Here is a 26,788-nt window from a genome sequence, read left to right on the forward strand (position 1 = left end):
GTGGATGTACAGATAGGTGACCGCACCTTCGAAGTCGTCCAAAACTTCCCCTATCTGGGGTTAAAAGTCAGCTACGCACAAGGGTGCTCTGGCTGCCTTCCGGTCATATTGAAGCATGAGGAAACTTCTCCACTCAAAAATCCTGTCGTGATGGACGAGAGGCTGGGACTTTATAGAACACTTATAGTCCCATTACTCACATACGCCTCTGAGACATGGATTCTGTCCAAAACTGACGAAACCCTCTTAGCCGCTCGATGATCCCACCATCGTGCAACGCATTAGACTTGTCAGGCTCCGGTGGGTTGGTCATGTCATCAGAATCCAGACCCAGCCCGTAAAGTCCTTTTAGGCCGTCCGCACGAACAGAGGAGACGTGGTAGGCCCATATTGAGATGGACTGATGGCGTTGATGCGTCCGAAAAAATGGCCGGGATTATCGATTGGCTGACGACGGGCGGTATCGAGGATTGTAGCATCAGGCCAAGACCGCGAAGTGAGTAAGTAAATTTGGAGATAGGACGAGAACTTGTGCAAGGCGCGGAATCAAATGTCGCGTATTCCACATTGTTGCATACAACATACAATATTCCCGGCATACGACAGGATCGAGGTTCAAGTCCCATGTGGACCGTTCCCCCGTAGTGAGGACTGACTATCCAACTGCGTGATGCCATTAACTCTAGTAAGCCAGAAATGACAGGCATGACCTAGGAGGTCGTAAAGCCAAAGAAGAAGAAGAAGACAAAATTTACCATCGATCTTCGACACTCCAGATTCCTACATCTCCATTCTTCCTTGTTCACCATATTGGGAAAGATCCATTCATGGTCTTGTCCAAGATCATCTTGTGTTCCAAGATCATGTCTGGCTAACACATTCTCTTCGGCATGCTTTACAATCCAATCAAGAAACCTTTTCTTCAGATGGTTTTTGTTTCATTTATATTTTTTATTCTTCTTTTTTCACTGCTTTGTATCATCTCGTTCAGTTTCTTTGTGTGTGACTCGGGGGTTTTTTCATTTCCGCTGACTGTTTCACTTTACTGGATTTTGGGTTGCTTTTGTTTTCCTTTTACTGATAATTACGGATATATTTCTTTTAAGAAGCAAATTTGATAAAATTATGTACCGGGCGGTATATTTCTGTATTTTGTTTCTTTGTGTCGGTGTGTATCTCTCTCTCGTCTCTTAATGCTTGAAACATAGAATGTCTTCTCTTTTTTTTTGTATTGTGCCTTTGTTCCATGCCTTCGATCAATGCCTTCTTCGATAGCTTGTTTCCAGTGCAAGTTAGCATTTTAATGTAAAGAGAGGTTGCTGTAGTTTGCTCTTATTTTCCGTTTCAAAAGAACTGTTACAATTCGTATCTGTTGTTGCATCACTGTGTTTTATGCGATTTGATTTGCCTCTTTTAAATTTTAATTTTGCTTTGGATGCAATTTTAGCGTTTTTTCAAACGTTTGTTCTTTTTATTTTTCTCTCCTCCATGGTCTGCCTTGTATGCTCATTCCCCATATGTACACCTGCAATGCACACGTGCTAGTGTGCTCACCGACCGTGCTTGTTCGCTATATGTAATAGGCACAGATAAATCCATGTTGAGATTGTTGGTTAAAAACGAATAAATTTAACCACCTCGTCGTGGCAATAGTGGAACGCTTTTTCAAACACACACACACACACAACCGAAACCTTATTCGACGTCGGATAAAACGAAGCATATGTATAACTAGGTACGCTGCTTATGTCGTGCTCCTCTGCTTAAACGACGTTCGTTGCTGCAACCTTCAACGATAAGTTTGACGATTATTTTTGAGATTTTCTTTACTAGTTACGGGTAGAAGGAAAGCTTGTGCTTTTGGTTTTGTTTTGTTTGGTGCTAAAAGCCCAATCAACATCCTTTCTGCCGTTTTGAATAATGCACATAAAATCGTACACAAAATCACATAAACCACGTGGTTGGGTTCAAAATAATGTAGCTCCATTCGGATCGGTTGGAGCGTTCTCTTCTAACACTCTTTCTTTCTCTCTCTGTCTATCTTGTCTTACGTGTCTTTATTTTACGTAAATTTTGTTATAAGCTGTTTTACGGCCCTGTGGTAAAGAAGATGTGTGGCTGCTGTTTACCAATTGTACAGTAGTATTATCTTCTCACATCTTCCTCATCCTCGCTGCACTTGTCCTGTATGGCGCAGTGTGCATGTTTGCGTGCATCGAGCGTGATTGTGCACATTTTTTTTTGCTTCGTAAATTTCTTTCCCCATCTAGCTACTAGTACGGATAATGATGGAACTATGGTAATATTAAGTGTTAATCATACAAAAATAAACAGCGTCATTTGCTTGTATGCATATTACTCTTGCTCGTAGCGACTTTTGCACTCTATTTATCATACAGGACGATCATCGCTTGATTTAATCATTTTTTCCCTCGCTCTCTCTCTAGTCGTTTGCACACTGCTATGAAAAATTCACCAATTTAAAGCACAGTACTTTTTCACGTTTTTTTTTTGTTATTTCAGCTTAAACAGCTCTTCATGTTCGTTAGTGCAACAACACACAGAAGGGAACAAGCGGAAGGATATAGGATGTTAGCGTATGCATTAAAAATGGAATAATTTTTCCCGATTTTTCAATTCATTGCAGCATTAAATAATTAGAAGCAGCTATGGCCAAAACAGTCGAGAAGAACTGTTTTATACCCTCAGTATCAGATGCGATCAGTTGGAAATAGTAGACTGGACATTTTGGAGATCGCTTATCTTAACTGCATTACTACATTTTCCCAACAGAAAAATAACGAGGAAATTCGAAATTTCAGCGCTCGACGGCTTTATCGTCGTGAATCTATGATTCGGGAATACTCTGGACAAGATAGACAATTGGTATAACAAATTCGGAGTCGATAGATGACACTAACGACTGACCTTAGCAACCTCTAAGGGAGGACCTTATCCAATACTAAGGTAGCCAAGAAAGGGAGGATGTACGTGATGATCAAGGCCCAGAATGAGCTGTCAAATACGAATTGAAATTAGTTTAACGGCAGGAGCGAGGATCAAATCCTATCCAGATCGCCTGCCCGTACGCATGACTGACTATCCAGCAAAATCATAGAAATCCTAAAATTGGCAGTCCGTGACCTCTCGAGATTGTAGACCCAAGGAAGAATAAGATGGCAAAGTTGGGAACTGCCAAAGGACTGCCCAAAAAACAGTAACCCTATCTTTATTAAATTCTTTTTGCATGTAGGGTTTAAGCTAACTTTAAGCTAACTAAGAAGCCCATCCCGATTCCGTTAAGTTATCCTGTTTTTAATGCATACGTTAACAAATTACTGGAACTAAAATCTCGTAAGTAGAGAAAAAGTAGGATTGAATTAGTATAGAAATTAACCTGCACTTCCTAGCGCACAAAACCCGCGCTCAGTAATGATCATCGGTTTCTTGCTCTATCGCTCTATAGGTAGTCGCACCAGTTCCTACTTAAAAAGCTTACCACACAATGAGACGGTGTCCAAGTTGAGGTACTTGCAGTATTTTGTTACGTTACCTTAACTTTTAATTTGTTTATCAATATATATATATATATGTATGTATGTATATACCTCTGGCTTCAACCGCGCTTCCCCGGTGCTTCAAACGCTACACGCTTTCGTTCGGTGCCGATGAAATCTGTTGCGTCCGGGGTTTTTGGTGTTTCGTGTCGCTACCTTTACTGTAATCACTTAATCTTGCGCGTTAACCGTCGCCTCTCGCTAAATGGAGTAACGCAATTCCAACCGGCTGTTAGGAACTAAAATGGTGAGTGTATTAAAGTTGCGTTTTTTTTTTTAAATAATTTTCACACTTTCCTGCTACTTTTGATTCGGAACGCGGGTTTTTTTTCTTTCTCAATTAGCGTTCCTCAATTCCTCGTTTGCTTGGGATGATTTGGTAACGTTACGGTGTGCGCTTGCGCTTTCGTGTGCATGGGGTTGTAGCAAAGCAGCAAACTCTTCTAACGACAAGACGGCGCACAGTGGACGGTGATAAGCTGGTGAGATGGTGGTGTGATTGTTGCAAGAAGTAGTGTGGGAGTTTTCTTCACACACAAAAAAGGAACTCATTTTGCTATGCAAAATAATTCTGCTACTCTAGTTTTGCATTTCCCACATATGCGGTCAATATCTTATTGCGTGATCACTTCTCGGAGGAGCGCGGTCTTGAGACCAAATTCTTTTCGTACCTCCGAATGCCAGCATAATACAGGTAAAAAGAATAGAAAAAACAAACAACAACCCTACACTAAAACAATACTATTGAAAGCTGTATAAAAATAGTTACGCTCAACGTCATCTCAGCCCGTTCGTCGGTCCGTTTCTTACCTATAAGCACAATTGCAATTGCTAAGTCGCAAAGAAAGTACACATCTAAAATGATAGTATACTAACGACGCAGTTTGCTAGTACTATTGCCAAATGAACTCGGTTACCCTACATACTCCTGAGCAAATATGGTATGGTATGCTTAAAAGAGAGATCACACTAAACGTTGTGTTGTTTTTTTTTGTATTTAAAGCTATTAAGGTATTCACTGTACCGGTTACTAATTATGGTTGTGGTATTGCTTGTTAGGTTTGAGTATAGTAAAGGAAAGAGGCATCTATTAGTATTGCAATGCAATGATGATTAATGGGTGCCCATCCGCCAACGGCTTGTATTACAGATTACAACCTGTTTTTTTCGTTTGCATCGTTTGAAAATTTTATACCGATCGGCGCAAAGGTACATAGCATACGTACAGGCGTTAAGAACGACATTCTCGTTTGTGTGTTGCTTTTCTTTACCGAATTGTATTACTGTTTGTACCGTATTGTGCATTTTAAGCGGGTTTGTTTTTGAATTTCACGGTTCCACTTGAATATTGCAATATTCCAAGTCATTTTTTTTTTTTTGATAAACCAATCGTTAAGCTGTATATCTCCCCCTGGAGCGCGGCAATTATTAGCCTGCTCGGCTCGATCTTTTGTTATTACATATCACAATCCTTTAATTGAAAGTTTTTCTAGGATCACTCTTGTTGCTGCAGGGGTGTGTGGTACGTGTTGGTTGTGTCTCGTCTTTGCTTTGTCTTTTCGTTTTTAGGCGCTTTTCTCTATATACTTCGCGCTTTTTATGTTTTATTTTTGAAGGTATCTGTTTTTCTCTGTTTGTTCAGGGAGGAAAAGGATTGTCATGTGTGCTACCGTTAGTTGTTAGTAATTCTTTCACTTGGTTTTTTGTTTTTTTTTTTTGCATTCCTTTGCACATTCCTCGCGCGTATGTGATCTAGCTTATTTTAAAGTGTACATTTAGTGTGTGTTTTTTTTCTTTGCCTAGAAATGTTTTTTTTTAAAGAATGTTCCGAATGGCGTAATTACATCACATGTCTTAGCTGAACCCGATTTTACCGATTGTTTTTTTTTTTTTTTTGCAGGACCACCAAACTCGGAATCGGAATCCTTTGAGTTGCTTGTGAAGAAAAAATTTTCTTGAGCAACCTTGTTTAGTGAACGTAAGCAAGCGGAAGCAAATGAGTGAAATTTGAATCGAAAATAGCTTTAAAGTTCAAATCTAAGAACTATCAACTGAGGACTGAGAGACTGTAGTATCGCCTTTAGCTTCCGACTTCCCTTAGGACTAGACTTCCCCTTAGGGTTTTTATCCCTCTTTCTCCTATTCGAACAAGTCTCGCCGTTCAACACATCTTACTTTGTCGGCTAAGAGTCTACCAAGAGATCGTAAAGTGGAAGAAGACTCGTGGACATCGAGCCTTCTCATCGAAATGGCCTTAGATGCTCCTCAAGCCTAGATTATCGATTAACTCGAGGAGTCAATGACATAATTTAATAAGCAGTGCTCCATTCAACATCAGGGGAGAATCATGTTAAATAAACTTATATCCTATATATGAGATAGGAATCCTGAAGAAAATAAAAGAAGACCTTGTTGTTTGTCTTTAATTTGTATTTTTTTAACCTTCGCTCAACTAAGGAACCGCTTATCATCAAAAGAATAAGGACATAAAATCATAATAAGCCAGTTTTGTGGTTTAAAAGCTATTTTCGCCAATGGTATGATCCTGCAAAAGATCTTGTTCTACTTTTACCGTTCCATGAGGCGCTTCGAGCAATTTCCACACAATTTCCTCCCAATTCCCTGCACACCGATCCGTTTTCCTTGCACCCAAATGCACCTTAGCACATACAGCCCAAACGTGTGCACCACTCTCTTCCTGTTGCTTATACTAGCTTTTACAGTTTGTTTGTTAGCTTTGCTGTCACGGTGTGCATGCTGCAATATCGGTACAAAGTGTGTCGCTTGCGGTTGCATCTAAAGGAATATAAGCTTATGTTTGGTAGGATTCTAGGGGATCAAAAACTAAAATATTTCGATCACTGTTTGCTGCGGCGCGTGCGGTTCCTTTGGAAGGTAGACATTATTACTATTATTGTAGCGGAGGTGTTTGAAGTTAAAACGGGGTATCGCTGATGCCGCAGGACGAACCGGCCGGTAGCACAGCGAAGCTCGTCAACGGTCAGGCGGAATGCGTAATGATTTCAACACTTTGCTAGCCTGGGAAGAAGGAAATTGAACGGGGGGGTTGTCATGTATTGCTTGCACCGCACTACTACAAGATTCTCCAGAGGGCGGACACGTTTACGAAGTTCGAAAAGATAATAAACTAAATATTCTTCATAATTCATCCACCAGTCGCACTCACCTGATACTGATCCTCGGTATCGATCAGTCCCTTCACTGCCACGACCTGGTACTGGGGTGCACGCATTGCAGCCGAATTTTTGCGTATCAAGCGCAACGAATCCTGCGACGACCCTAGCGCCGCTACCTGCCGCGGACCATGGCTCGGATCCAGCACCAGCAGCGACAGGCCGGACGTGCGCTGTTCGATACCTATTATTGTGCGTGAGTGACCTTAAAAAGAGCGGAGAATAGCAATTTCACCAAACATATACGACCAAACACAAACGCTGGGCACGGCAGGCTTTACCTTGGTGCTGCAGGTACAGTGGAGGCGTGTGGATGCGCGGCTCCTCGAAGTAGCGCAACACCCAGTTAAACAGCTCCGGATGGCGTCCGTCCGAGGAGGTGGGCCGATGGAAATCAACCAGCTCGCAGCGGATGCGCAACCAGGACAGCACGGTCACGATTTCGGTTGCACCGATCCACTTCCGTGTGTTGTAAAGCTTGCAACCCAGCTGCTCCGAACCTTGAATATCGAAACCTTGCGCCCAGGCTGCCTCCACCATCCGTTGCAGGCGTGAGATGCTGGGCATGGCTGTTCGTGCCGGTCCATGCGATCCCCAGGCCGAATACAGTGCTTCGTTGTACGATGTGTTCTGCAATGGGAATAACAGCATAAAATAAATTAATAAATGACTCACTTTCCAAACGATTGCCTACAATGCCTTGCGCATTCTGAGAAGAAATTCACCAATTCGTTCGTGGAGATAGTTAAGTTACGGAACACTTGCCTGCAGCAGCGACGAAAGCATCATCTGCAGGTTCCGATAGCCGCAGCCCCATCCCTTATCGCCATAGCTCGACGCATAGTGATCCACGCTCGAGCACACGTACGTTTTGATCACGTTTGGCGACGAGGACGACAGCGACAATACCCGTGGCGATACCGACTTCGTACAGGACGACCCATCATCCACACCATGTGACTCGGCCGCCCGCAGCCCAACCTGTCGCTCGTAATAATCCGCCACGCTCATCTCACCCGCGTACACCGCACGCTGCATGGCGGCTGCCGATTGCTCCCGGAAGTTGCCCTGATCATCCATACCGTACTGGGCGCGCAACATCTCAAACTCACGCTGCTCGCGCAGCTTTTGCGCTTGCTTTTCCAGATCGACTGCTACGGTCGATGCATTGTTACCACCACCACCGCCGCCGCCACCACCGTTGCCACCGGCTCCTCCACCGCCACCAACGGCACCACCCTGGAACGGGTTTTGCGGGCTCTTGGAAAAGTGTTTCTCGATGTGGTACTCCATTTCCTGCGTTTTCATGTGATCGAACGAAATGCCACACACCGGACACAGGCTGCTGCTGCTCCCACCGTAGCTACTGCCGTTGTGTGCTGCCGCACCGGACGGTGTACCGTTCGTAGCCCGACCGCCGTCCGCTTTCGCCGGGCTAAGAATGTCCCGATGTTCGATGTTTACGTGCAGCTCCAGATCCGAACCCGACTCAAACGTTCGGTTGCAGATCGGGCACTGCAGAACGCTGAGCGTGTCCAGGTGCTGTCCGCTTCCGCCTCCACCAGCTGCTCCAGCTCCGGCACCCGCTCCACCGGCACCATTCACACCCGGGCTGAGCGGATCAAAGTGGGACCGGTTTATGTGTTCCTCCAGCACCGACGGGTTGTCGGAGGTGTACGGACAAAGGAGACATTGCAGTGGACTCGCCTGCTTCGTCGTGATCGTTGTGGCCGTCGTTGTAATCGTCATGGTGGTTGGGCCACCCGTTCCTCCCACCGACCCATTCGCCACTTCCGACCCGCTGCCTGCCGGTATGCTGAACGAATTCGGTTTGTGTGATTTAAGCTTCAGCCCGAGCTGTGATCGCAGCGGAGAACCTTGTCCACCAGCACCCGCACCGGCCGGTGTCGTACAGCCAGCACCACCGCCATTCATCACCGAACCACCTGCCCCCTCCTTACTCCCTCCGGTACCGTTCGTGTGCGGTGGTTCACCGGCTGCTGCCATCGTAACGTCGGGGAAGTGATAATGCTGACTGTTGCCTTTCCCGTTCGAGCTGTGGCCCGTCGACGCTAAACCGTTCGATAATCCATTGCTAAGGTTGGTGCTACTACTGCCCAAGCTAGACCTGCTGCTGCTCATGCTGCTGGTACTGGCAGCCGTGGAAGAGCTGCCGGTCATCCGGCTGCCCAACAGCTGCGCACCGTTTTGATGCGTTTGTACCGGACCGGTCGGTTGATGGGCAGCGGGAGCAGGTTGATGATTGCCGTGGCTACCGACGGTTGTGGACGAAACGGTCGTGAAGCTACCGCCACTGGCGCTGGACAGCAGCATACCGCTGCTATTGCTGCTGCTGGTGTTTGTGGTCGTGATGATGGTGGTGGTGGTGCTGCTACCGTTGAAAGCCACCTTCATCCCTCCGGACGACGAGATCGGTGTCAGCAGCTCGGACGTGATCGAGGGCGACAAACCGCGGCAATCCGAGATGGAGTCCGAATCACCATCGACACTGCAAAAGCTTTAAGCGTGTTAATGCATTTTCCATCGTGGTAATAGTTTTCGCGCGGGGGCTTTACCTTGGCGTTTGATCGTCGATAAAGCTCATCAGCTCGTTCTCGGGCGTTAGGTAGTCCAGGTGAGCCTGGTTCACATGGAGCAGAAGCTCGGCTGCCGGGACCCCGGACAATCCGCAGAACGGACACTGGGCACTGCCCTCCACGTGGTACTGCCGCGTATGGTCACGCATCGCGTCATCCGACAGGCCCGACATGCCGCAGATTTCACACGAATGCTCCTGCTGCTGCTGCATTTGCGGTGCACCGCCACCATTCGCGGAGGAAGCACCTTGCGACGGGCCATCCTTGGATTCGCGCCCATTCTGCGAAGCCATCGTTCACTGATAGTGGTGCTCTGGGGGGTGAAGCGTAAAAAGAAAAAAGGAGTTCTAATGAGCTATTCCACTCCTGCTCGAGCTTATTTGTTATAAATCAATGAAAACCACTTTTGGATCAAGTGTCCCAGTGGGGGATCGTTGCTACCAACCGAAAAGCCCTTAACCCCAAAAATAGAATACTCAAGCGCAACAGAAAAACTCTACGGGTGGCACGATAATGATGAGGGCAAATCCTTCCAACACAGCACATGTCGAGCAGACAGACACACACGCGGAGCCGCACTTATCAATTTCTTGTCCGATTACATAAAAGCGCCCTCATTCGTAGTACTACGATTCTTAGCCCTCAAAAACGTGCGCTTTCTATTTGAATGAAGGAGCACTAGGGCAACGGGCCACCGAAGAAGAACTTAAAATTCTGCTCGCACAACACAGCACGGGCCGCGTGCTGCATGCGAGAATCCTACCAAACGAGCGAACAAAAATAATCGCGCGAATCATCAGCGGCCAATCGGCCGAACGCGCAGCATAAACATGGGTTCGCATAACAAAAGAACAGCATAAGGGTCTCTCGTCGCCAACGACGAACCGAACCGAACCAAACCGAAAGCGATACCCTCCGCGACCCGTGGCCACAAACGCTCGCTTGGTTATTGATTTATGGAACGTGGAATAGAGCAATGCGGTGGAAGCGGTTACTACACCACTCTGCAGGGTCAAGCGAAAGCTGAGCTTGGGGTAAAAGGATGCTTGAAAGAGGCTGTACTTTCACTGCTTTCTTCTTCCAGTGGCATGCTCCTCTGTGGGGCAGTATCACACTACGGTGCAGCTTCTTTGAAAAATCAATTAGAAAGGGCACTTTAAGAAAATAGATGCGGCGGTGGAACTAGGGCACCGTATCGGCCCTTCACACACGTACACACACACACACGGAAATACACGCGAGTTTTTTCGCTGTGCATGTCCTTTCTTCTGACAGCCAAAAGGCTGCTGGTTCATCACACACAGTCAATGGCCTCGTGTATGGCTGAATGGGGGAAGGGGAGAGGGGTGAGGAGGTCCTTCGAACCTGCGCTCGCCGAATGATGGACGCTGGAGGTGCTGTTAATCGAAGCCGCAATTTACCCGAAAAAAAAACGGGGAAGTATAATGCACCCGGATTTGTGATGGAGGACCCCCTTGAACTTACGTTCTTTGAGTAGGGCTTTGACTGCATTAGCTAATAGGACACTTATTGGTCAGATTAACGATCGTATCCTTCCGTATCCTGTTTTGTGGCACTTCACGCTATACTTTCGCCAGAACCACACCACACACCCTGCACGTCTCCACTCCTGTTCAATTGGCTCTTTGCAGAGGGAAAACGGTTCGCGACGGCTGTTCGTGGAACACTTTTTTTCTAACTGGAACGCCGTTCTACAAGGCGAGCCTAAGATTAATGATTATGGATTGCCTGTTTTACAGCAGGCCTGCACGAATCTGCACCCTAGCCAGCTAGTGGAGCCTACATTCTGTTCACATTACCGACGTCCTTAGGTCGACGATCGAACGGTCGCGATATAACGGCACGGCCGTTCCGTTTACGGCAGGAAGAAAAGCACTACTGCAGAATTTTGCTCCGCGCTTTTTTTTTGCTGCTATCCTTTTTCATGTCCCCCTAGACGGTGTGAGGGGGGCCGGAACGGTGGCCAACCGGGGGGGAGCAATTTTAGAAGGCTTTCTCTTTTGTACCTGTGTGCAGTAGTGCCGCGATGGGGACCAGTTTGTCCCACTTTTACGCCTACCAGGGAGAATGCCTACATGGACATCCAAAAGGACGATTTAGTTTTCTCTCTCTCCCTCTCTCTCTCGGAGGACCGGCCTTTTGGAAGGAACAATTTTTGTTTCATCAGTGTGCGCATATACATGTTCTGAGAGGATGTACCGATACTCACCCTCCAAAAACACACCACACCAAGCGGAAGGGCTTGTGCTTCCGAAGATCGAAGCACAGGATGGACAGAAGCGGAAGATGCGGCTCGTGTCCCTATTTTCTCTCCGGTTATGAATGGAGCGCTCCGCGCGACCTCATTACGTGCAACGCGCCGTACTGGTCCTGCTCAGCTGCTTTGGGGGCCGTGAAACGCGCGCGCGATGTCAACAACGTTACGTAAGAACTGACAGCTAGGACTTACAAATGTCAGACGGGGTTTGCTCACGCACACACTCGCGCAGGATGTTCGAAAAAAGGATTCTTTTCGAAAATTCGAAAATGATGCTTTTTTGTGAATGTTTTGAACGAAACACACGATCGTGAGCCTGAAACAGATGGGATAACTTTTCTTTGCACAATCGTGATTCACAATTAAGCGTCTTTTTCCTGCTGCAATGATTGTTTGATTACAACAAAAATCGCACAACGTTTGACAGTTCGTAAAGGAAAAAGAAGCGCGCTCAAAAAGTAAACAAACCGCTCTTGTCAAACTGGCTTCACTCGAAGCAGGGGCAAGCTTGTTGTCCGTACGAATTGGTAAAGTTGTGTTTAAAATTCTATTGGTCTCATTTTACGTGCGGCTTTCTGTCCGGGAGTAAAATGCAGTTGAATACAATGGCAAGACTGCTGTACAGTCCACGGTTACTACTGTCCTCATGGTATGTTGCTAAGAGCATTTCCTTTTTGCGTCGTAAGCAAGGTTATGTATGCGCCTTGCTTCGCCGTGGGAGGTAGCCTTTATTTTTGCACGACTTTTTACCCATTCCAGGCAAACGGGACCGCTTGCGTCGGCACCAACTGCCGGATTACACAGCACCACTTCCCTGAACGTCGCCGCCAGTACCCCGGTAAAGCCCAAACGTCCGATGAACGCTTACATAAGGTTTGCGCAAGGCATCCGTTCCTCGCTGGCCAGTGCAAATCCCAAAGCATCGCCGACCGATATATCGAAACTAGCTGCCGTCCAGTGGCAGTCGCTTGATCAAGCATCGAAAGCCAAATATGAGGAGGAGTACAAACGGGAGCAGGCCGTTTGGCTGCAGAAGAATGCCAAATATCTCAGCCAGCTGACCGACGCACAGAAGGAAGAGATCAAGCTCGAACGGCAGCAGCGTAACGAGGGAAAAGCTAAACGCGAACAGAAGCGCCTGCTCAAAGAACTGGGTCGCCCGAAGCGTCCAATGAACGCTTATCTGCGGTTCTGTGCGGAGAACAAACCAGTGGTTGGCCTATCGAAGGAGGACAATAAAATGCAGATGAAAAATCTTGGCATGCAGTGGAGACGGTTGCCGGACGCGGAAAGGGACCGGTACACCAAGGAGGCGGAGGCGGACATGAAGCGTTACCAGGAGGAAATGAAGAAATGGGAAGACAAAATGTTGGCATCGGAAAATGTGGAAGCGGTACGGAAGAAGAACGTGCTGTTGCCACCCTCGCCAGCATCTACCATGGCGAAGAAGGGTGGCATGCCGGTTGTTGGAAGTGGTGGTTCGGTGCCGAAGCCGAAAAAACCATCCCCAACCACAGGCCGTCCATAGGAACTCGGGTGTCCCGCTTTGACTGGGGAAGGCATTGGTGGTAGTAGTAGTAGTAGCAGCAGCAGCGACCACAAGCCTGCATTCAATGAACGTCCAAGCACGGTGGAGAGCTTGGACGAACCAAAGCGAAACAGTTTATTGCCAGACCAAAATCATCCCCAGAGCAAGGGCAGGGACACGAGTGAACGATCAGTACCATCGTCGTCGTCGTCGCCGGCTTCCACAGGAGAATCACCACCACCGGGACAGCAGAAGGGTATTGTGAACAAGTTGAAATCCATCTTTAAGTTCTGACAATGGCTGCAGTGCATGGAGGACAGGGCCTTGTTGCTGGCCGTGTCGTACTGGTTTTACGTGTGCCCATGTTAAACCGATCCATGTTTCAAATTGCATTTTGAGTTTTTTTGTTGTGATTTATATTTTGCTATGAACTTAATATTCAACCTGTATTTGTATTTGCCATTGTATCAGCTCATCCCGCATTTGGATGGAAATCACCTTAACAATTTAAAGTAGACGCCATAAAGCTAACGCGATTAGTCAACGAGGAAAAAAGATTGTTGAGTTGAGTGTTTTTCGCTTCCGAAATAACTTTCCGCTAGCGTTTTTTTTCTTTGGCATTTGTTTGCATTTCGGAAATTTTGCCTAACTAATAAGCTGTGTAATGCACTGTGTAATAGAATGTTGTGTGTACGAAGCAACAAGCACAAACGTCTTTTATTTTTATACACCCCTTCTTTACCATTACCTCTCTCTCTCCCAACCTCTTTTCAGTTTTTACACTTGCCATTGCCGGTATGCTTCTGCCAGACTGGGAGCAGTTTTTTGACGAGATAAAATGGTAGTAATAAAAAAAATCCTTGCTAGTTTTACACTAAACGAACATTTGGACAGCTAAATGTGGATTGAACAAGTGAAAGATTAAAGACAATGACCTCTTCCCTGTGCAGTACCCGTACCCTGCTTGAAGGTGGTCCATAAAAATCCCCCGAACGAACACTAAGACGGTGGTGTGAGCTGATCGTATCCTAGCACATACCGCAGCTCGATCCCCAGCCACAACGTGCTCCACAGCAGATGCGTAAGCACGAAAAAGAACATGAAGAAGGCAACATCTTTCAGCACGTTGTTGACTGTGTTCATTAGTTTCATGATGGTTTGTGAAGTTTTCATAGGGATGCCTCCGAGCATAAACACGATGCCGAGCAGCTTCTGTCCGCCGGCCGGCTCAACGGTCCCGATGGTTAGCAGCTCAATCAACTCCCAGGCAAGCAGCGGCAGAAACACGTTACCACCGATGAATGATTCATTGCCGGTCGCGAACAACAAGTAGGCGACGATCGATGCCACTACTAGATGCACTTTGCTACGGAAAGCTCTAGCGTACCAGGCGTTGCTCTGCACCGGGGTGCGGTTCGGCGCGGATGAACGTTGCGAGGCGGTAGTGTTTTCCATACCGCCACCCAACAACCCACCACCATTCGTTTGTGCTCGGTTGAGGGTGTTTAGCAGCTGAAAAATATCACCGTTCTGGCCCATACCAGCACCACCAACACCACTCATCGCGTTCAAAAATGATTCATCGTTAAGGCCTGAGTTTGCCAGCAGTGCTTCGACCTGAGGACTGATGTATTCCAAGCGCTCGTCCAGCGGGTCGGGGTACACACTGTATGAAGATTCCGAGGTGGTTTCTAAAGGGAGGGGAGAGAACGACGAAACCACGTCGGTTACAACGTAATCAGCAGAGCACGGATGCCGGATGCTTACCATCGTTTGCGGGAAATGTTTCGTTGCTTAAATCGTCCGCGCTGGTAATGCTGACGTCTTCCGCCGTGTCTGACGGTGTCGGTGGAGGCGACACTTCCTGTCCAACGATTTTCGACAGTCGGTTGTTGGAGTTTTCCAAAATTTTCTTTCGCCGCGCTTCACGCCGTGCGGCAAAAATTTCTTCCTTCGTTTTGGGTGCTGGCGGCGGCGGCTGCTGCTGCTGCTGCACCGGCTCAACAGGCTCTTCCATTGTTTGGTGAATCGATTGATGTCTTAACAGTTTTGTGATGTTTTGGTTTCAGATTGATTTGTTGCCCTGCTGCGAGTTATTCACCATTGCTTCTCGCTGCTTCCTTTTTGTGTGAACGGTGCAGATGCCCTGCAGTACACGCAAGAGACACGCAAGAGAGGTGATGAATATTTTGGTTGCTTCCTTTTTGCTGCCTCGTTCCACGATTTTGACAGTTAGCGAAAAGGCCTTTCCAGCAACTGTCAAACAGTTCAAAATATAAACATTCGAAAGGGATCTGCGAATCGTTTCAATTTCATTTGTTTTTCTTTTTTTGCATTAAAACAACCGAAACTTAATAGAAAATAAAGAACAGTGAAAAGTGATGTACAAGATACGTTTTTATTTACAAGCAAATCGCGCAAATGCTAGTCCGGTCGAGTGGTGCATTCTAATTGTCCTAAGCAAATGCCTGCAATCCGGTGATAGCGCGTCCAAGAATAAGGGCATGAATATCGTGAGTACCTTGAAATGAAATAAGATCAAACGAAACGATGTAGTGCATTGATAAATTGCCTCCTCTCTCTGTTTACCTTCGTAAGTGTTGACCGCTTCCAGATTCATCACGTGCCGGATGATGTGGTACTCATCGGCGATACCATTTCCACCGAGCATGTCGCGCGCAACACGGGCAATTTCCAGCGCTTTGCCAGCATTGTTACGCTTCAGCATTGAAATCATCTCCGGTGTGTGTCTGTAAATGAAATCAGAAAAAAGCGTTACATATTCCGATATTCTCTCCCACCGTTTCAACAAACAGACGTACAGCTTTTGGTCCTTTAGTCGTCCCACGTGCAAGCAGGCCGACAACCCAAGACTGATCTCCGTCAGCATGTCTGCCATCTTTTTCTGCATCAGCTGATTCGCGGCGAGCGGCTTCTTGAACTGCTTGCGATCTAGCGTGTATCCTCGGGCCACCTTCAGACACGATTCTGCTGCACCGAGCGCACCCCAGGCAATACCGTACCGGGCGTTGTTCAAACATCCGAACGGTCCCCGCATACCACTCACGTTCGGCAGCAGATTGTCCTCGGGAATGCGCACCTCATCCATCAGAATCATACCCGTCGCGGAGGCACGCAGCGAGAACTTGCCTTCGATTCGCGGCGTTGCCAAACCTTCCCCGCTTTCCGACCGATCCACGATGAACCCCCGCACCTTGCCATCTTCCGTTTTGCCCCACACGATACACAGGTCTGCGATCGGGGAGTTTGTAATCCACGTTTTGCTTCCGGTTAGTACGTACGTTTTCGTCTTCGGATCGTGCACGGCCCGTGTTTCCATCGAGGACGGATCACTGCCATGGTTTGGTTCGGTCAGTCCGAAACATCCGATAATTTCTCCCCGTGCCATTCGGGGCAAATACTTTTCCTTCTGCGCATCACTGCCGTAATCGTTGATGGCGCCCATACACAGGGAGCTCTGTACGCTAAACGCGGACCGGTACCCGGAATCGATCCGTTCCACCTCGCGTGTCAACAGTCCGTACGCGACGTTGCTAACGCCGGCACATCCGTAACCCTTGATCGTGCAACCCAGCACACCGAACGAACCGAGCTCCGGCATGATCTCCTTGTGGAACACCTCATGCCGGTTCGCTTCAATCACACGGGACAGCAGCTTGTCCTCGCAGTACGCCCGGAACGAATCGCGGATCGCAATTTCATCCTCCTTCAGCTGTGATTCCAGATTCAGTGGATCCTCCCAGTCGAAGGTGGGACCTGAGGTTGAAGAGAGGGAGCATTAATTACCCACTCAAACATAGCAACATTACCTCCAGCGAATGGGACACACCGCGCGCACCGGCTATCTTATCGCGCAGATTCTTTCTCTTTTCTTTTTCTTCCCCGTGCCATTGAAAAGGCTCGCCTGACGACGACGACGACAACAAGATCACGACGCGACAGTTGTGACGGCGATGAATGGTGAATGTCCTACGACTTACCCTTATCAGTTGACGCCGCTACAAATAGTGTTTGAGAGAAATAGAGGCGTTAGCTGGAGTACGCACACGCAAACTATTTACCCAAGATAAGTCCCACCTACCTCGGCAGGATCGTGCAAAGATCCCTCGGCCAGTGACGATTGGCTGCAGTTGTGCAATTTTGCTACCAAACAATAATCTTAAAGCCATTCTTGCTGGTGTTGATACGCGTTGACGTCGGTCCTGCTACGGTGAGGTCACGGCAGTGTGTGAGAACACGAGTTGGTGGTGCGTAGATTGTTGCTTCGCCCGCTGATCACCAACAGCGAGATCACTGTTGAAGAATTCCTTTTTGGCACGAAGCTCGCGAAACACTGACACTGGCGACGTCAAGTGAACCTAGACCAACATAGTAGCGGGAGCGATCCGCCACATCCGTCCGGCAGCGAGAGAATTGTATGTTGGGCATTCAAGTGGTTGCTTTGCGCTATCTTTTGCTTGCATCGGTACTGCGCGTTCTTCTATAGCAGGGGTCTCCACACCATTTTCAGTGGCCGGTATTTCCTTGCTAATATCGGCTAAAGTCTGAAGGCAAAAGTCTGAATAGATGCCCCCCCCAACTCACGGTCACTCATTTTTACGCAAAAGTGTATCTTTTTCAGACTTTTTACAATAATTATTTATTTATTTGTTTTTTTATAATTATAATAAATTATTATTACAACAATTGTTAACACTTTTGCTTAACTTTTACCTAAATTTAAGATAACTCAGTAGCGAAAAGTGAGTGCCGTGAGTGGAAAATAGGGTCTATTCAGACTTTGACCAAACCCCTTTTCATCTGCTTACTCATCGATTTAATTTCCAATTTTGAGACAACTCGAATAAGCAAGCACGTAATATTTGGAGACCCCTGTCTCTACACCAAACAGCTGATAACACCCTCCCAAACATGTGTGGCTCTCCGCGCCCGAGAAGAAGAGAGACCGCTGCCGTACGCGTTTGCTTTGCGCGAGCATTTACATAGTGCGCAAATGCAACATACGCGTAAACAATATTCGCTCGCGACTGTGAAGGCTGGATGTACTGTCCTGCATCCCAGACGAAGAGCAAGAGTAACGCATCGTTAAATTGAAAGCTGATAAGATTAGTTCTTCTCCCCGAAGTCCCCTTGAGAGTTTCCCATCGTTGAAGTGCCAATTCAAGTGCGTGGTGCGTTCTCGGTTGGATTAAGCGTGATGGATTGTTCTGTGCAGGGTAAAACTATCGTCGTAACCGGTGCCGGACAGGGTAAGCACCTAGAGCCATACAAGATTAGTAAGAGAAAAATGAAGATGGAGATCGTTTCCGCTTTTTTTAAGGCATCGGGAACGAGCTATGCCGAACGCTGGACCGCCTGGGTGCAAAGGTGATCGCCGTGTCGCGTTCCCCGGCGCCGTTGGAAGAATTGAAAGGAGACTGTCCACGGATCGAGAAGATCCAGGTCGACCTTAGTGACTGGGAACGTACCAAGAGTGCATTATCACCACTGGAGACGGTGGATGGGTTGGTCAATAATGCCGGAGTTGCCGTTATCAAACCGTTCCTCGAGCTGACAGAGGAAGATTATGATCGGTACTACGAGTTGCAGGAAGATAATTTTAATACATCCTCTTCTCACAACTTACCTCTCTTGCTTTTTTTCCATGTAGCACATTCAATGTGAATGTAAAAGCCGCTTTTCATGTCGCCCAACTGTTGGTCCCAAAGATGCAGCCCGGATCGAGCATCGTGAACGTATCGTCACTCGCCGGTCTGAAAGCTATTCACGGACACTGTGCGTACTCAATGTCTAAGGCGGCAATCGATGGGCTGACCAAAAATCTAGCGCTAGAGCTTGGGCCGCGCAAGATACGCGTCAACAGCGTTAATCCGACCGTCATTCTTACCCGCATGGGACGCGACAATTGGTCCGATCCGGCCAAGGCAGATCCGCTGAAGGCAAAGATTCCACTCGGTCGGTTCGGGGAGGTGAACGAGGTGGTGGAACCGATCGTTTATTTGCTGAGCGAGCGGTCCAGCTTCCTCAACGGGCACTGCCTACCGATCGAGGGTGGATTTTTGGCTGGCAATTAAGGGTGGGATCGGATGTTTCTTTTTCTTTTCTTTGGCACCGACACCATTCCAGTACAGTAGTAGGAGTAATATTTTATCCATTTATTGTGTGGCATTTTCTTTTCTTTTCTTCTACTATATGTAGGTATGAGAATCCATGTAATAAAAGCATAAATATTTTACCGTTTGTGAGGAAACGATAGTTAACAAATTAGTAAATGAATATATGCGTACGATATGCGACATAAAGAGCCTGACTAACTGCTGTTTTTGGTATTGGGTGTCTTTTTCTTTTCTTTAAGCAGATTATAACTCAAAAAAAAAAACTAAAAGCTGTTCTACTGATTGTTTCTTGTTTCAGTCCGGTCTAGAGGGGTAATATTGCCAGGAAAACAAGTGCCTGCCTGACAGTGAGGCTCCAGTGCTGTAATACATTAGTTGATCGATCGTTAGTGTTGTGCGCCATTTCGTATTCCCCTTATTATTCGCGACGGTTGTTTTGCTTTCATGTTCCTCACATTAGATCTACCATCGGCAACGGTTAAGTACAGAACGAGTGGGCCAAGGCGTATTTCGAGTGCTTGCATTGTACTTAAATTCTAACAACACAAGAATGGGATTTCAAAATATTCCTGTGTGGAAAATCGCACTTATCGTGTAGAATCACAAAACATCAAATCACTTTGCTAACACGACCGCGGAACTTGGCAGGGTACGGATAGAAAATAGAAACAGAATCGGAACGATGGTACATGATCGAGATTCGGTGAGGTTCACCCCCTTTTTGGTTCCGGTTGTTTGCGTCGACTAAGAACATTTACGAATCATGCTTTGGATGTGTTAACGAATCCGTTAGCAATTTTTATATGGTTCGCGGTTCGTTAGCAAAGTCCATAACCAAAAACTACCTCAAGGTGTACGTACAGACTTTCGATTGGTTATGGATCGGTTCCACCTACAGTTTCCGACGAGCATTACAGCAGCAGTTCTGGGTGCATGCGAGCGTTCCCCGTGGGCACAGGGGCGGCACGCTTTAGGCTGTGCCGACACCGATGGCAACACCCGCCGCAAAGGCACACAGGAAAATGTGTAGATCGTTCACCTTGCAGCCTGTCTCATCGCCGATCAGATTGGTGTACCACTTTTTGGCCTTTTTCGTACGTTTGTTCAGCACATCCTCGGCCTGGTTTAGCTTACGATCGACGAAACGTTCCGCCTGCGAATGGGAAAGCAAGAAAAGGGGAGGAATTAATAGCGAATTGATCCTGATCCGATGGTCGGAAAGGACGAATTTGTCTACAGGAAGTTAATCAGAAACCAGTTTCAAATTAATATAAAACTAAATGAACAAAACAATACAAGCTTGGTGATTTTGCTCCCTATCGTAGACGTAATTCGATAGGAAATGTAATTTATTTAATAGCTAAAATCACATTCAAGTCGCACAAAAAAGGGGAAAAATCGCACCAAAAGGAAAAAGACATAGTTTCACCCCTGGAAACTAAGAGAAAGATTCTTGATCATTCGGATCAACTGCAGACTGTTATGAGATGCGATGCTTTTCATCGTTGTGATTGTGATTCTGGGTTTTCGTGTAATCGCGCCCTCCGATCATCTTTACAATGGCATCGTTTTTCCTTCCGCGCCGTGCCCGGGGTTACGATCGCCTTACCGATCATCCCTACGAGGCGATACCGATCAGAAAACCGCCAAGAAATCCGGTTGCCAGATATGTGTTTGCCTTTGCTATCTCTATCACCTGTAAAGAAGCAGATGAAGGCATCGAAACGGCACCGACGAGATGGTGACGATGTCGACATGAGCGTCATGGAACGGAATGGCAGGTAGAGGAAACAAAAACTCATGATAAAGCTGTTTAACTGATCTTACGGTGCAGCTGTGGGTGCAAATCCTCGTTTCTACGGTTAGGGGGAAAAAACACAGCATAATTCGATGCACACAGCCACCGGCTACTCACCTTATCCGCCCAACTTGGTCCCTGGCCAGTGACGGCTTCCTCCACCTTGTCGGTCACTTTGTCCACCTTCTTCTGCACCTTGTTCCAGTCGATCGAAATGATGCCCTGCTGGTTGGCCATCTGTAGCAGGATGATACCACCGCCAACTGCGATCGCTGCCATTTTGCCAACCTTCATTGTGATGTAACCGGTTGCCCTGTGGAATAGAACAAATCGCGGAAAAAAGGAACATTATGCCACACATTTGCGATTCGTTCTAAAACGTTTTTTTATTACCATCCACTGCCGGCACCGATCAGTATCTGTTTGGTGGCCGACTTTTTGCTCACATCGCCGACGAAACGGTCCAGGTATCCGGCAGCGTCACTCATCGTGATAATTTCTTTGTTAGTTGCGTCTTTTTTAACTTTACCGTCGCTCATTCCTAAATGGAGAAAAAATAAAAACCAAAAATGTTATTAGTTTTCTTTTGTGAAGGTAATTTTTCTTATCCATCTTTCTTTTCCACTGATGCAATGGCAAACAATTCTTATCTAGTGCAGACTATCTTTTTGTTTGCATAGAGCGCCAGAATTTATGGCAACAATCACGCGTGCAACCATGTATCAGCTGATCTAGTCTGCAAAGGGTTTTGCACCTTCTCTCCCTTACTATGTAGCTACCATTGGCAACCATCTCGTCTATGGCGCCACCTGCTGCTGACTTGTCGCTTCGGTGAGACAATCGTGCAAAAATATATTGGCTCAGTGCGAAATCGATTCACTTTCCAACCCAATGTGGCGAAAGCTTTTCTATTTTTACACGCACCATTAGACGAAAGCGAAAATGCAGCTGTCCCATACCGGTTCGTCTAAAATCTTTAGACCGTCTTCAGTTCTGTCTCGATTTTCCATGCACGTTACGTAATAAGATTCTCGAATTCGCCGACACAAATTCAAGCTCATTAGCGCTGAAGAATCATCTGTCTAGCGGAAATTGGTCGCTTTTGTTACGCTCCGAAGCGCAATTACATGATGCATCTACACGACGACGCCATCATGACCTCATCGAAGGCCAATATCACGGCGCCTCAAACGACGCATTGAACTTGGGACCAATTTCGTCATTTCAAAGCGTGTTCGACAAGAGTTGTACCGCACAGTAAACGGTTGGGGGAAAGCCACTTTTCCTCGTTTTACACGATAACATGCGTTCCGCTTTTCTTATTGCCCCCCTCACCTGAGAAGACTTTCCGCAGCTGCGATTTTGTTCGTGTGAGAATACTCACCGAACCCGAGGGCTTACGTTTAATTTTGCAACGTTGCGACTCGGTCTTCGCCGTCAGGATTTAGAGATGGGGCTTGTTTCTTAAAGCTACGCTTTCCCTAATCCCAAAATGCACCGCACACGCACCAGAAACTTGTTCTAGAAACACAGTGAGCGAATTTTCCTTCCGTTCTCCACAAGAAGCTGCAAGTTGCTTTGATGGTGGGTTGTTTTCTTTTTCCTCCGCTTCTTTTTGCTCAACCCGCTTGACAGTTTTGACAGCTGGGCTTTGACGAAGAAGCAAATTTAATTTTCGAACATATTAAAATCAATTTAAATATAATTTTTACCACAGTTTCTACAAAATTATTCTCATTGGAAAAGGGAAATAAATGTTTTCTACTGATCTAAATAAATCGAATAAACTAAGGGGCAAGTTCCCAAACTTTAAAAACATATTAATTAAGTTCGAAAATAAACGGAGCACGTCCGCACAGTACTTACGCTCACGTCACAGCTGTCAGTGGAGTGTGTATTTTTTTCCCGTACAGGCCCCGCGCGTTATCACAAATTTCGGTGCGTACGATCGTGTAAAATAGGAAAATTCGCGTTGTCCGATCGATTACCGTGCGGCTCGATCGAACCTCGTTTCCGCGTTCCCACTCGCAGAACGATGCGTTAATTCTGAGTGCCCCGCGGTGTGTAGTGTTTGTGTGTGTTGTGAAAAGTGTGTTTTCTTCTCCACCCCCTCCGTTGCTTCTTCCTCCTCGGTTTGTGTTTGCCATCGTCGCGCTTGGTAAACAGGAACATGATCCTCGAAAGCGGCGAATTCAGCGTTTCTACGCAAGAATTGCAAGCCCTTGCTTCGCTCGATAGGTATGTCGCATGGTCCTCGCTTAAGCTGTGTTACCCGATCACTGTCTGCTATCCGTTCCGTTTCAGCCGCCAGTATGGGTTTCTGAAGCTCTCAGCACCGGAAAACTTGAAGAAGAAGGCACTGGTGTTGAAGGTGAGGTCACCAACCAGCACGTCCTTAACCTTGAGATGTGTTTGTTTTGTCTAATGTTTGCTAATGTGTTTTTGCCATTTCCCTTAGGCGGTGAAATACATTGAGCGTATGCTCATCCAAGCTTACAACCAGAAAAAGGCCCAGGAAGATGACGAGAACAAGCCGAAGGAGAAGCCAGCGGACGAGGCCGGTCTGGCGGAGGGCGTTAAAATAAAGCAGGAAGCTAAAAACCCACTCTGCGATGTCGGGGTGACTATCGACGAAAGTCTACCGGCAGAGATCATGTCTACCGAGGGCAGTGCGGAGACCAAACAGTGCTCCACCGTCGAGAATGAGATTAAAACGGAGGCTGATGACAGTGTGGCGATGATGCAGGATGGTACGGAACGGGAAGGTGCGGCGGAAGCAGAAAATCGTACCGGTGACGATAGCGACAAGGATATTAGCATCGACCCGAAAACGTACTGCAAGCTTGGCCACTTCCATCTGTTGCTTGAAGATTACGAAAAAGGTAAGAAACGGTACCGTACAACGTGTACGAATGATGTTTATTTACGGGGTTTGTTTGTTGGATCATTTGTAGCCTTATCAGCGTACCAGAAGTATTATGCCCTGAAGCCGGATCATTGGAGGGATGCACCGTTTCTGTACGGGTTAGGATTGGTGTACTTCCACTACAATGCCTTCAGATGGTGAGTAGAAGCTTCACAATAGGCTTACAGTGCGAATTCCAATCTAAAATACTTCCGTGGCGAAACAAGTGCGGAATGTGGAGTTGTGATGTAGTTCCAGAGTGATTCCAGAGTCATGTGATAGCTGACTTCCAGTGCATTCAAAAAAGAACCTCCGATCAGCTTATGCGTCAGTTTGTGTGTTTGTGTGTGTGTGTGTGTGTGTGTGTGTGCTGTTGCGGTGCAATCATGTGCAAAAATGCATTCTCGTGTGTGCGTACTGTGCAAATGTGTGGTGAAGAAAATGCTGAAACTGCTAAGGAGTGCCATTTTATCACAATCAAGCGTTTCCTACTAGCCGATTGCGCTGCAAATGGAACTGCTTTGCGATGAAATAATTATTTTAATATATGTATTAAATTATTAGCATTAGTACACAGTTTTAATGTTGGAACCAAAGCATATATTTTCGATCAGATTTTCTATCGGTCGATCAGAAAGAAGGTTGAACGCCAGGCCGTGTTGCTTAAAATTAAATTTCAAAAATAAGATACAATCAACATGCATTAAGGCCTTATACGAATCATGACTATGAGTGTGGAATTCGGACGCTGACATTTGGATTCTGTTCACATCTACCAATGCTGCGTACCAAACCGCTCAAACATAAAATTGGGATTAATGGATAACGTTACAGTAATTGCGAGTAAATTGAAGATAGAAATGAACCTATGTAACGACAAGTGGATAACATTAAGTGCCACAGGCTGCATAAAAATATTGACACAGTGCATCTTGCTTTGTGAGTTGTAGAAGCGAATTAAGCCCCTAAAATTAAGCCTCCGCATTACGAACATAAATCTATTCCATATAACTGAATGAGATGGTACAGTGGGCGGGGTGATAGCAGTGCCGTTACCCCGTAGTGAGTCATTACAGGGTTTCCGAGAAGAACTAACGATGTGCGAGCCATTTCTGGGCAATGGCTAGGATAAAGTAAACAACTGCCAGGTAGAACTGGCGATCTGTTGCCCTTTCTGGACTATGGCCAAGTTGAACTAGACACAGGCTAGGTTGAAGTGGACGATGGCCAGGTTGAACTGAAATGTCAAATTTGAAACGATCGCTGAAGCGTTCGCAAACGGTTGTGGTAACGCTTGATTTTAAAAAATATTTAAAAAATGACCGGTAAAAACCATATTAATTGTAATTTTTTTTTTAAATGATATTAGTTGAAGAGAACGCTTAAATTGTAACGCAGTATGTAATTATAAAATTATTATTTGCTTCAGCGATTGTTTCAAATTTGACATTTCAGTTCAACCTGGCCATCGTCCACTTCAACCTAGTTTGTGACTAGTTCAACTTGGCCATAGTCCAGAAAGGGCAACAGATCGCCAGTTCTAACTGGCAGTTGTTTACCTCATCCTAGCCATTGCCCAGAAATGGCTCGCACATTTTTAGTTCTTCTCGGAAACCCTGTAAATCTAGTAACCCACTATATGACCTGGCATCACCGCGTAGGTCCTTAAGCCAAAGTCGAAGCACTCAATGATTTTATGTTTGTATAAATGCTACATCCAACATGTATTGTACAAAAATATTGCTCCCCTTAACTCTAGTGTTTCTGCAGCACTTATCTGGAGATTTCTAACAGTTTTTCAGCTCATTCTGATCCTTTACGATCATTTAATACTCATTCGTCTTGGTTACAGAACAATTATATAAGGTGATCTTCTTCTTCATTGGCACTACAATCGGGAAAGATTTCTGTCGGCCATTTCTGGCTTTCTGTGACTCGATTTTACCCGTAGGCAAGTAGTCATCCCTGCGTACGGGGAGGCGGTCTCTGATGGGATTTGAACCCCGGTCCAGACCGCCCTGGGTTCTGATAGAGACCCAAAAATTCGATTTGTTGTTGATGCCGATGTTAGTTGGAAGTCTTTTTAATAGGCGAGGCGCTCGCCATCGGAAATATATCTTTCAAAAGCGTCTACTATGGAGACTGCTTTTAATTGTCAGCCGAAGAGCTTTGTCTAAGACATAGACGGCGTGCTTTGTATGACAAAGTCCATCGCATTTTGGACATTCTTCTCCGTTTGGAACGATGCTCTGATGGTCCTAGATCAATGTTGAGTGTATATTGGGGTATTTTGAGCCTCAATGTGGACAACTCTTTTGCTTACGAATCAACCCATGAACCCATGCACCCATAGCTGCATCAAATAAATTAATAACGCTGCTCTTTTTTCCATGTATAAAATATATCTTACATAAGATTATGACCAGTTAGATCGTTAGTATAACGATCGCTACAACCGCTTCGGGTTCTTATCCTACTCGATCGAGCACCGTCATCTGACAATCCGGCCGGATGCATTAACGTCTTCAATCCATCTCAGCTTAGGTCTACCACGGCTCCAATGTCCATGTGAATGTCCTCCTTATTAGACTTACCAAGCATCTTCTTCTTCTTCCTTGGCACTACAACCTCCAGAGGTCTCGGCCAGCCATTTCAGGCTTTCTGTGCCTTAATTTTACCCGTAGTAAAGTAGTCAACCCTACGTACGGGGAGGCGGTGTGCCTTAATTTTACCCGTAGTAAAGTAGTCAACCCTACGTACGGGGAGGCGGTCTGGATCGGATTTGAATCCCGGT

The 26,788-nt window shown here is 46.4% G+C and overlaps 7 protein-coding genes across 14 annotated transcripts in view; 3 read left to right on the forward strand and 4 right to left on the reverse strand.

The window, feature by feature from the left end:
* Positions 1 to 4,733: 4,733 nt before the first annotated feature.
* On the reverse strand, positions 4,734 to 11,802 carry LOC118511639 (zinc finger-containing ubiquitin peptidase 1-like). Of its 6 annotated transcripts, none has more exons than XM_036054959.1 (7): positions 11,579 to 11,802; positions 11,376 to 11,505; positions 9,328 to 9,661; positions 7,517 to 9,260; positions 7,033 to 7,381; positions 6,745 to 6,956; positions 4,734 to 6,596 (listed from the first exon to the last, which is right to left on the reverse strand). In XM_036054959.1, exons 3-7 carry the CDS (start codon positions 9,639 to 9,641, stop codon positions 6,552 to 6,554), a joined length of 2,664 nt encoding a protein of 887 aa, XP_035910852.1. In that variant the 5' UTR covers positions 9,642 to 9,661; positions 11,376 to 11,505; positions 11,579 to 11,802; the 3' UTR covers positions 4,734 to 6,551. The 6 variants fall into 6 exon arrangements, with proteins under 6 accessions (XP_035910852.1, XP_035910847.1, XP_035910853.1 ...); XM_036054954.1 differs by having other exon boundaries at positions 7,517 to 9,269; XM_036054960.1 differs by lacking the exon at positions 11,376 to 11,505.
* A 223-nt stretch (positions 11,803 to 12,025) lies between these two features.
* Positions 12,026 to 14,026, forward strand: LOC118511659 (transcription factor A, mitochondrial). The gene is made up of 2 exons (XM_036055007.1): positions 12,026 to 12,275; positions 12,386 to 14,026. Exons 1-2 carry the CDS (start codon positions 12,217 to 12,219, stop codon positions 13,152 to 13,154), a joined length of 828 nt encoding a protein of 275 aa, XP_035910900.1. The 5' UTR covers positions 12,026 to 12,216; the 3' UTR covers positions 13,155 to 14,026.
* On the reverse strand, positions 13,820 to 15,383 carry LOC118511656. Its single transcript, XM_036055002.1, has 2 exons — positions 14,922 to 15,383; positions 13,820 to 14,845 (listed from the first exon to the last, which is right to left on the reverse strand). The coding sequence occupies exons 1-2, from the start codon at positions 15,169 to 15,171 to the stop codon at positions 14,154 to 14,156; spliced, it is 942 nt and encodes a 313-aa protein (XP_035910895.1). The 5' UTR covers positions 15,172 to 15,383; the 3' UTR covers positions 13,820 to 14,153.
* Positions 15,384 to 15,533: 150 nt separating this feature from the next.
* Positions 15,534 to 17,674, reverse strand: LOC118511648 (glutaryl-CoA dehydrogenase, mitochondrial). Its single transcript, XM_036054982.1, has 5 exons — positions 17,257 to 17,674; positions 17,156 to 17,173; positions 15,977 to 16,931; positions 15,744 to 15,904; positions 15,534 to 15,675 (listed from the first exon to the last, which is right to left on the reverse strand). The coding sequence occupies exons 1-5, from the start codon at positions 17,342 to 17,344 to the stop codon at positions 15,611 to 15,613; spliced, it is 1,287 nt and encodes a 428-aa protein (XP_035910875.1). The 5' UTR covers positions 17,345 to 17,674; the 3' UTR covers positions 15,534 to 15,610.
* Positions 17,675 to 18,113: 439 nt separating this feature from the next.
* On the forward strand, positions 18,114 to 19,504 carry LOC118511660 (L-xylulose reductase). The gene is made up of 3 exons (XM_036055008.1): positions 18,114 to 18,424; positions 18,496 to 18,748; positions 18,826 to 19,504. Exons 1-3 carry the CDS (start codon positions 18,373 to 18,375, stop codon positions 19,247 to 19,249), a joined length of 729 nt encoding a protein of 242 aa, XP_035910901.1. The 5' UTR covers positions 18,114 to 18,372; the 3' UTR covers positions 19,250 to 19,504.
* LOC118511663 (FUN14 domain-containing protein 1) lies at positions 19,302 to 22,742 on the reverse strand. 3 transcript variants are annotated; one of them, XM_036055013.1, is made up of 4 exons: positions 22,599 to 22,742; positions 21,483 to 21,630; positions 21,207 to 21,402; positions 19,302 to 20,444 (listed from the first exon to the last, which is right to left on the reverse strand). In XM_036055013.1, the coding sequence occupies exons 2-4, from the start codon at positions 21,626 to 21,628 to the stop codon at positions 20,262 to 20,264; spliced, it is 525 nt and encodes a 174-aa protein (XP_035910906.1). In that variant the 5' UTR covers positions 21,629 to 21,630; positions 22,599 to 22,742; the 3' UTR covers positions 19,302 to 20,261. The 3 variants fall into 3 exon arrangements, with proteins under 3 accessions (XP_035910906.1, XP_035910907.1, XP_035910905.1); XM_036055014.1 differs by having other exon boundaries at positions 22,425 to 22,702; XM_036055012.1 differs by having other exon boundaries at positions 22,491 to 22,693.
* A 239-nt stretch (positions 22,743 to 22,981) lies between these two features.
* LOC118511667 (histone demethylase UTY) overlaps positions 22,982 to 26,788 on the forward strand; it is an 88,151-nt gene continuing 84,344 nt past the window's right edge. The window contains exons 1-4 of the mRNA XM_036055019.1: positions 22,982 to 23,327; positions 23,394 to 23,460; positions 23,548 to 23,971; positions 24,044 to 24,152. Of these exons, the coding sequence (XP_035910912.1) occupies positions 23,260 to 23,327; positions 23,394 to 23,460; positions 23,548 to 23,971; positions 24,044 to 24,152 (668 nt within the window). The 5' untranslated portion in view covers positions 22,982 to 23,259. The remainder of the gene's footprint in view (positions 23,328 to 23,393; positions 23,461 to 23,547; positions 23,972 to 24,043; positions 24,153 to 26,788) is intronic.

Source organism: Anopheles stephensi, chromosome 3 (assembly GCF_013141755.1).
Source record: "Anopheles stephensi strain Indian chromosome 3, UCI_ANSTEP_V1.0, whole genome shotgun sequence".
NCBI lineage: Eukaryota > Metazoa > Arthropoda > Insecta > Diptera > Culicidae > Anopheles > Anopheles stephensi.

Coding starts and splice junctions, on each gene's coding strand:
- LOC118511639 (XM_036054955.1), bottom strand. CDS start 9,641: ATGGCTTCGCAGAATGGGCGCGAATCCAAGGATGGCCCGTCGCAAGGT. Junction 9,270..9,327: donor ATCGACGATCAAACGCCAAG/GTAAAGCCCCCG, acceptor ACACGCTTAAAG/CTTTTGCAGTGTCGATGGTG. Junction 6,957..7,032: donor ACTGTACCTGCAGCACCAAG/GTAAAGCCTGCC, acceptor GCTCTTTTTAAG/GTCACTCACGCACAATAATA.
- LOC118511659 (XM_036055007.1), top strand. CDS start 12,217: ATGCAGTTGAATACAATGGCAAGACTGCTGTACAGTCCACGGTTACTA. Junction 12,276..12,385: donor CGGTTACTACTGTCCTCATG/GTATGTTGCTAA, acceptor TACCCATTCCAG/GCAAACGGGACCGCTTGCGT.
- LOC118511656 (XM_036055002.1), bottom strand. CDS start 15,171: ATGGAAGAGCCTGTTGAGCCGGTGCAGCAGCAGCAGCAGCCGCCGCCG. Junction 14,846..14,921: donor AACATTTCCCGCAAACGATG/GTAAGCATCCGG, acceptor CCCTCCCTTTAG/AAACCACCTCGGAATCTTCA.
- LOC118511648 (XM_036054982.1), bottom strand. CDS start 17,344: ATGGCTTTAAGATTATTGTTTGGTAGCAAAATTGCACAACTGCAGCCA. Junction 15,905..15,976: donor CGACTAAAGGACCAAAAGCT/GTACGTCTGTTT, acceptor TTTCATTTACAG/ACACACACCGGAGATGATTT. Junction 15,676..15,743: donor AGCGGTCAACACTTACGAAG/GTAAACAGAGAG, acceptor TTTCATTTCAAG/GTACTCACGATATTCATGCC.
- LOC118511660 (XM_036055008.1), top strand. CDS start 18,373: ATGGATTGTTCTGTGCAGGGTAAAACTATCGTCGTAACCGGTGCCGGA. Junction 18,425..18,495: donor CGTAACCGGTGCCGGACAGG/GTAAGCACCTAG, acceptor GCTTTTTTTAAG/GCATCGGGAACGAGCTATGC. Junction 18,749..18,825: donor ACAGAGGAAGATTATGATCG/GTACTACGAGTT, acceptor TTTTCCATGTAG/CACATTCAATGTGAATGTAA.
- LOC118511663 (XM_036055013.1), bottom strand. CDS start 21,628: ATGAGCGACGGTAAAGTTAAAAAAGACGCAACTAACAAAGAAATTATC. Junction 21,403..21,482: donor ATCGGTGCCGGCAGTGGATG/GTAATAAAAAAA, acceptor TCTATTCCACAG/GGCAACCGGTTACATCACAA. Junction 20,445..21,206: donor GACCAAGTTGGGCGGATAAG/GTGAGTAGCCGG, acceptor TCCCATTCGCAG/GCGGAACGTTTCGTCGATCG.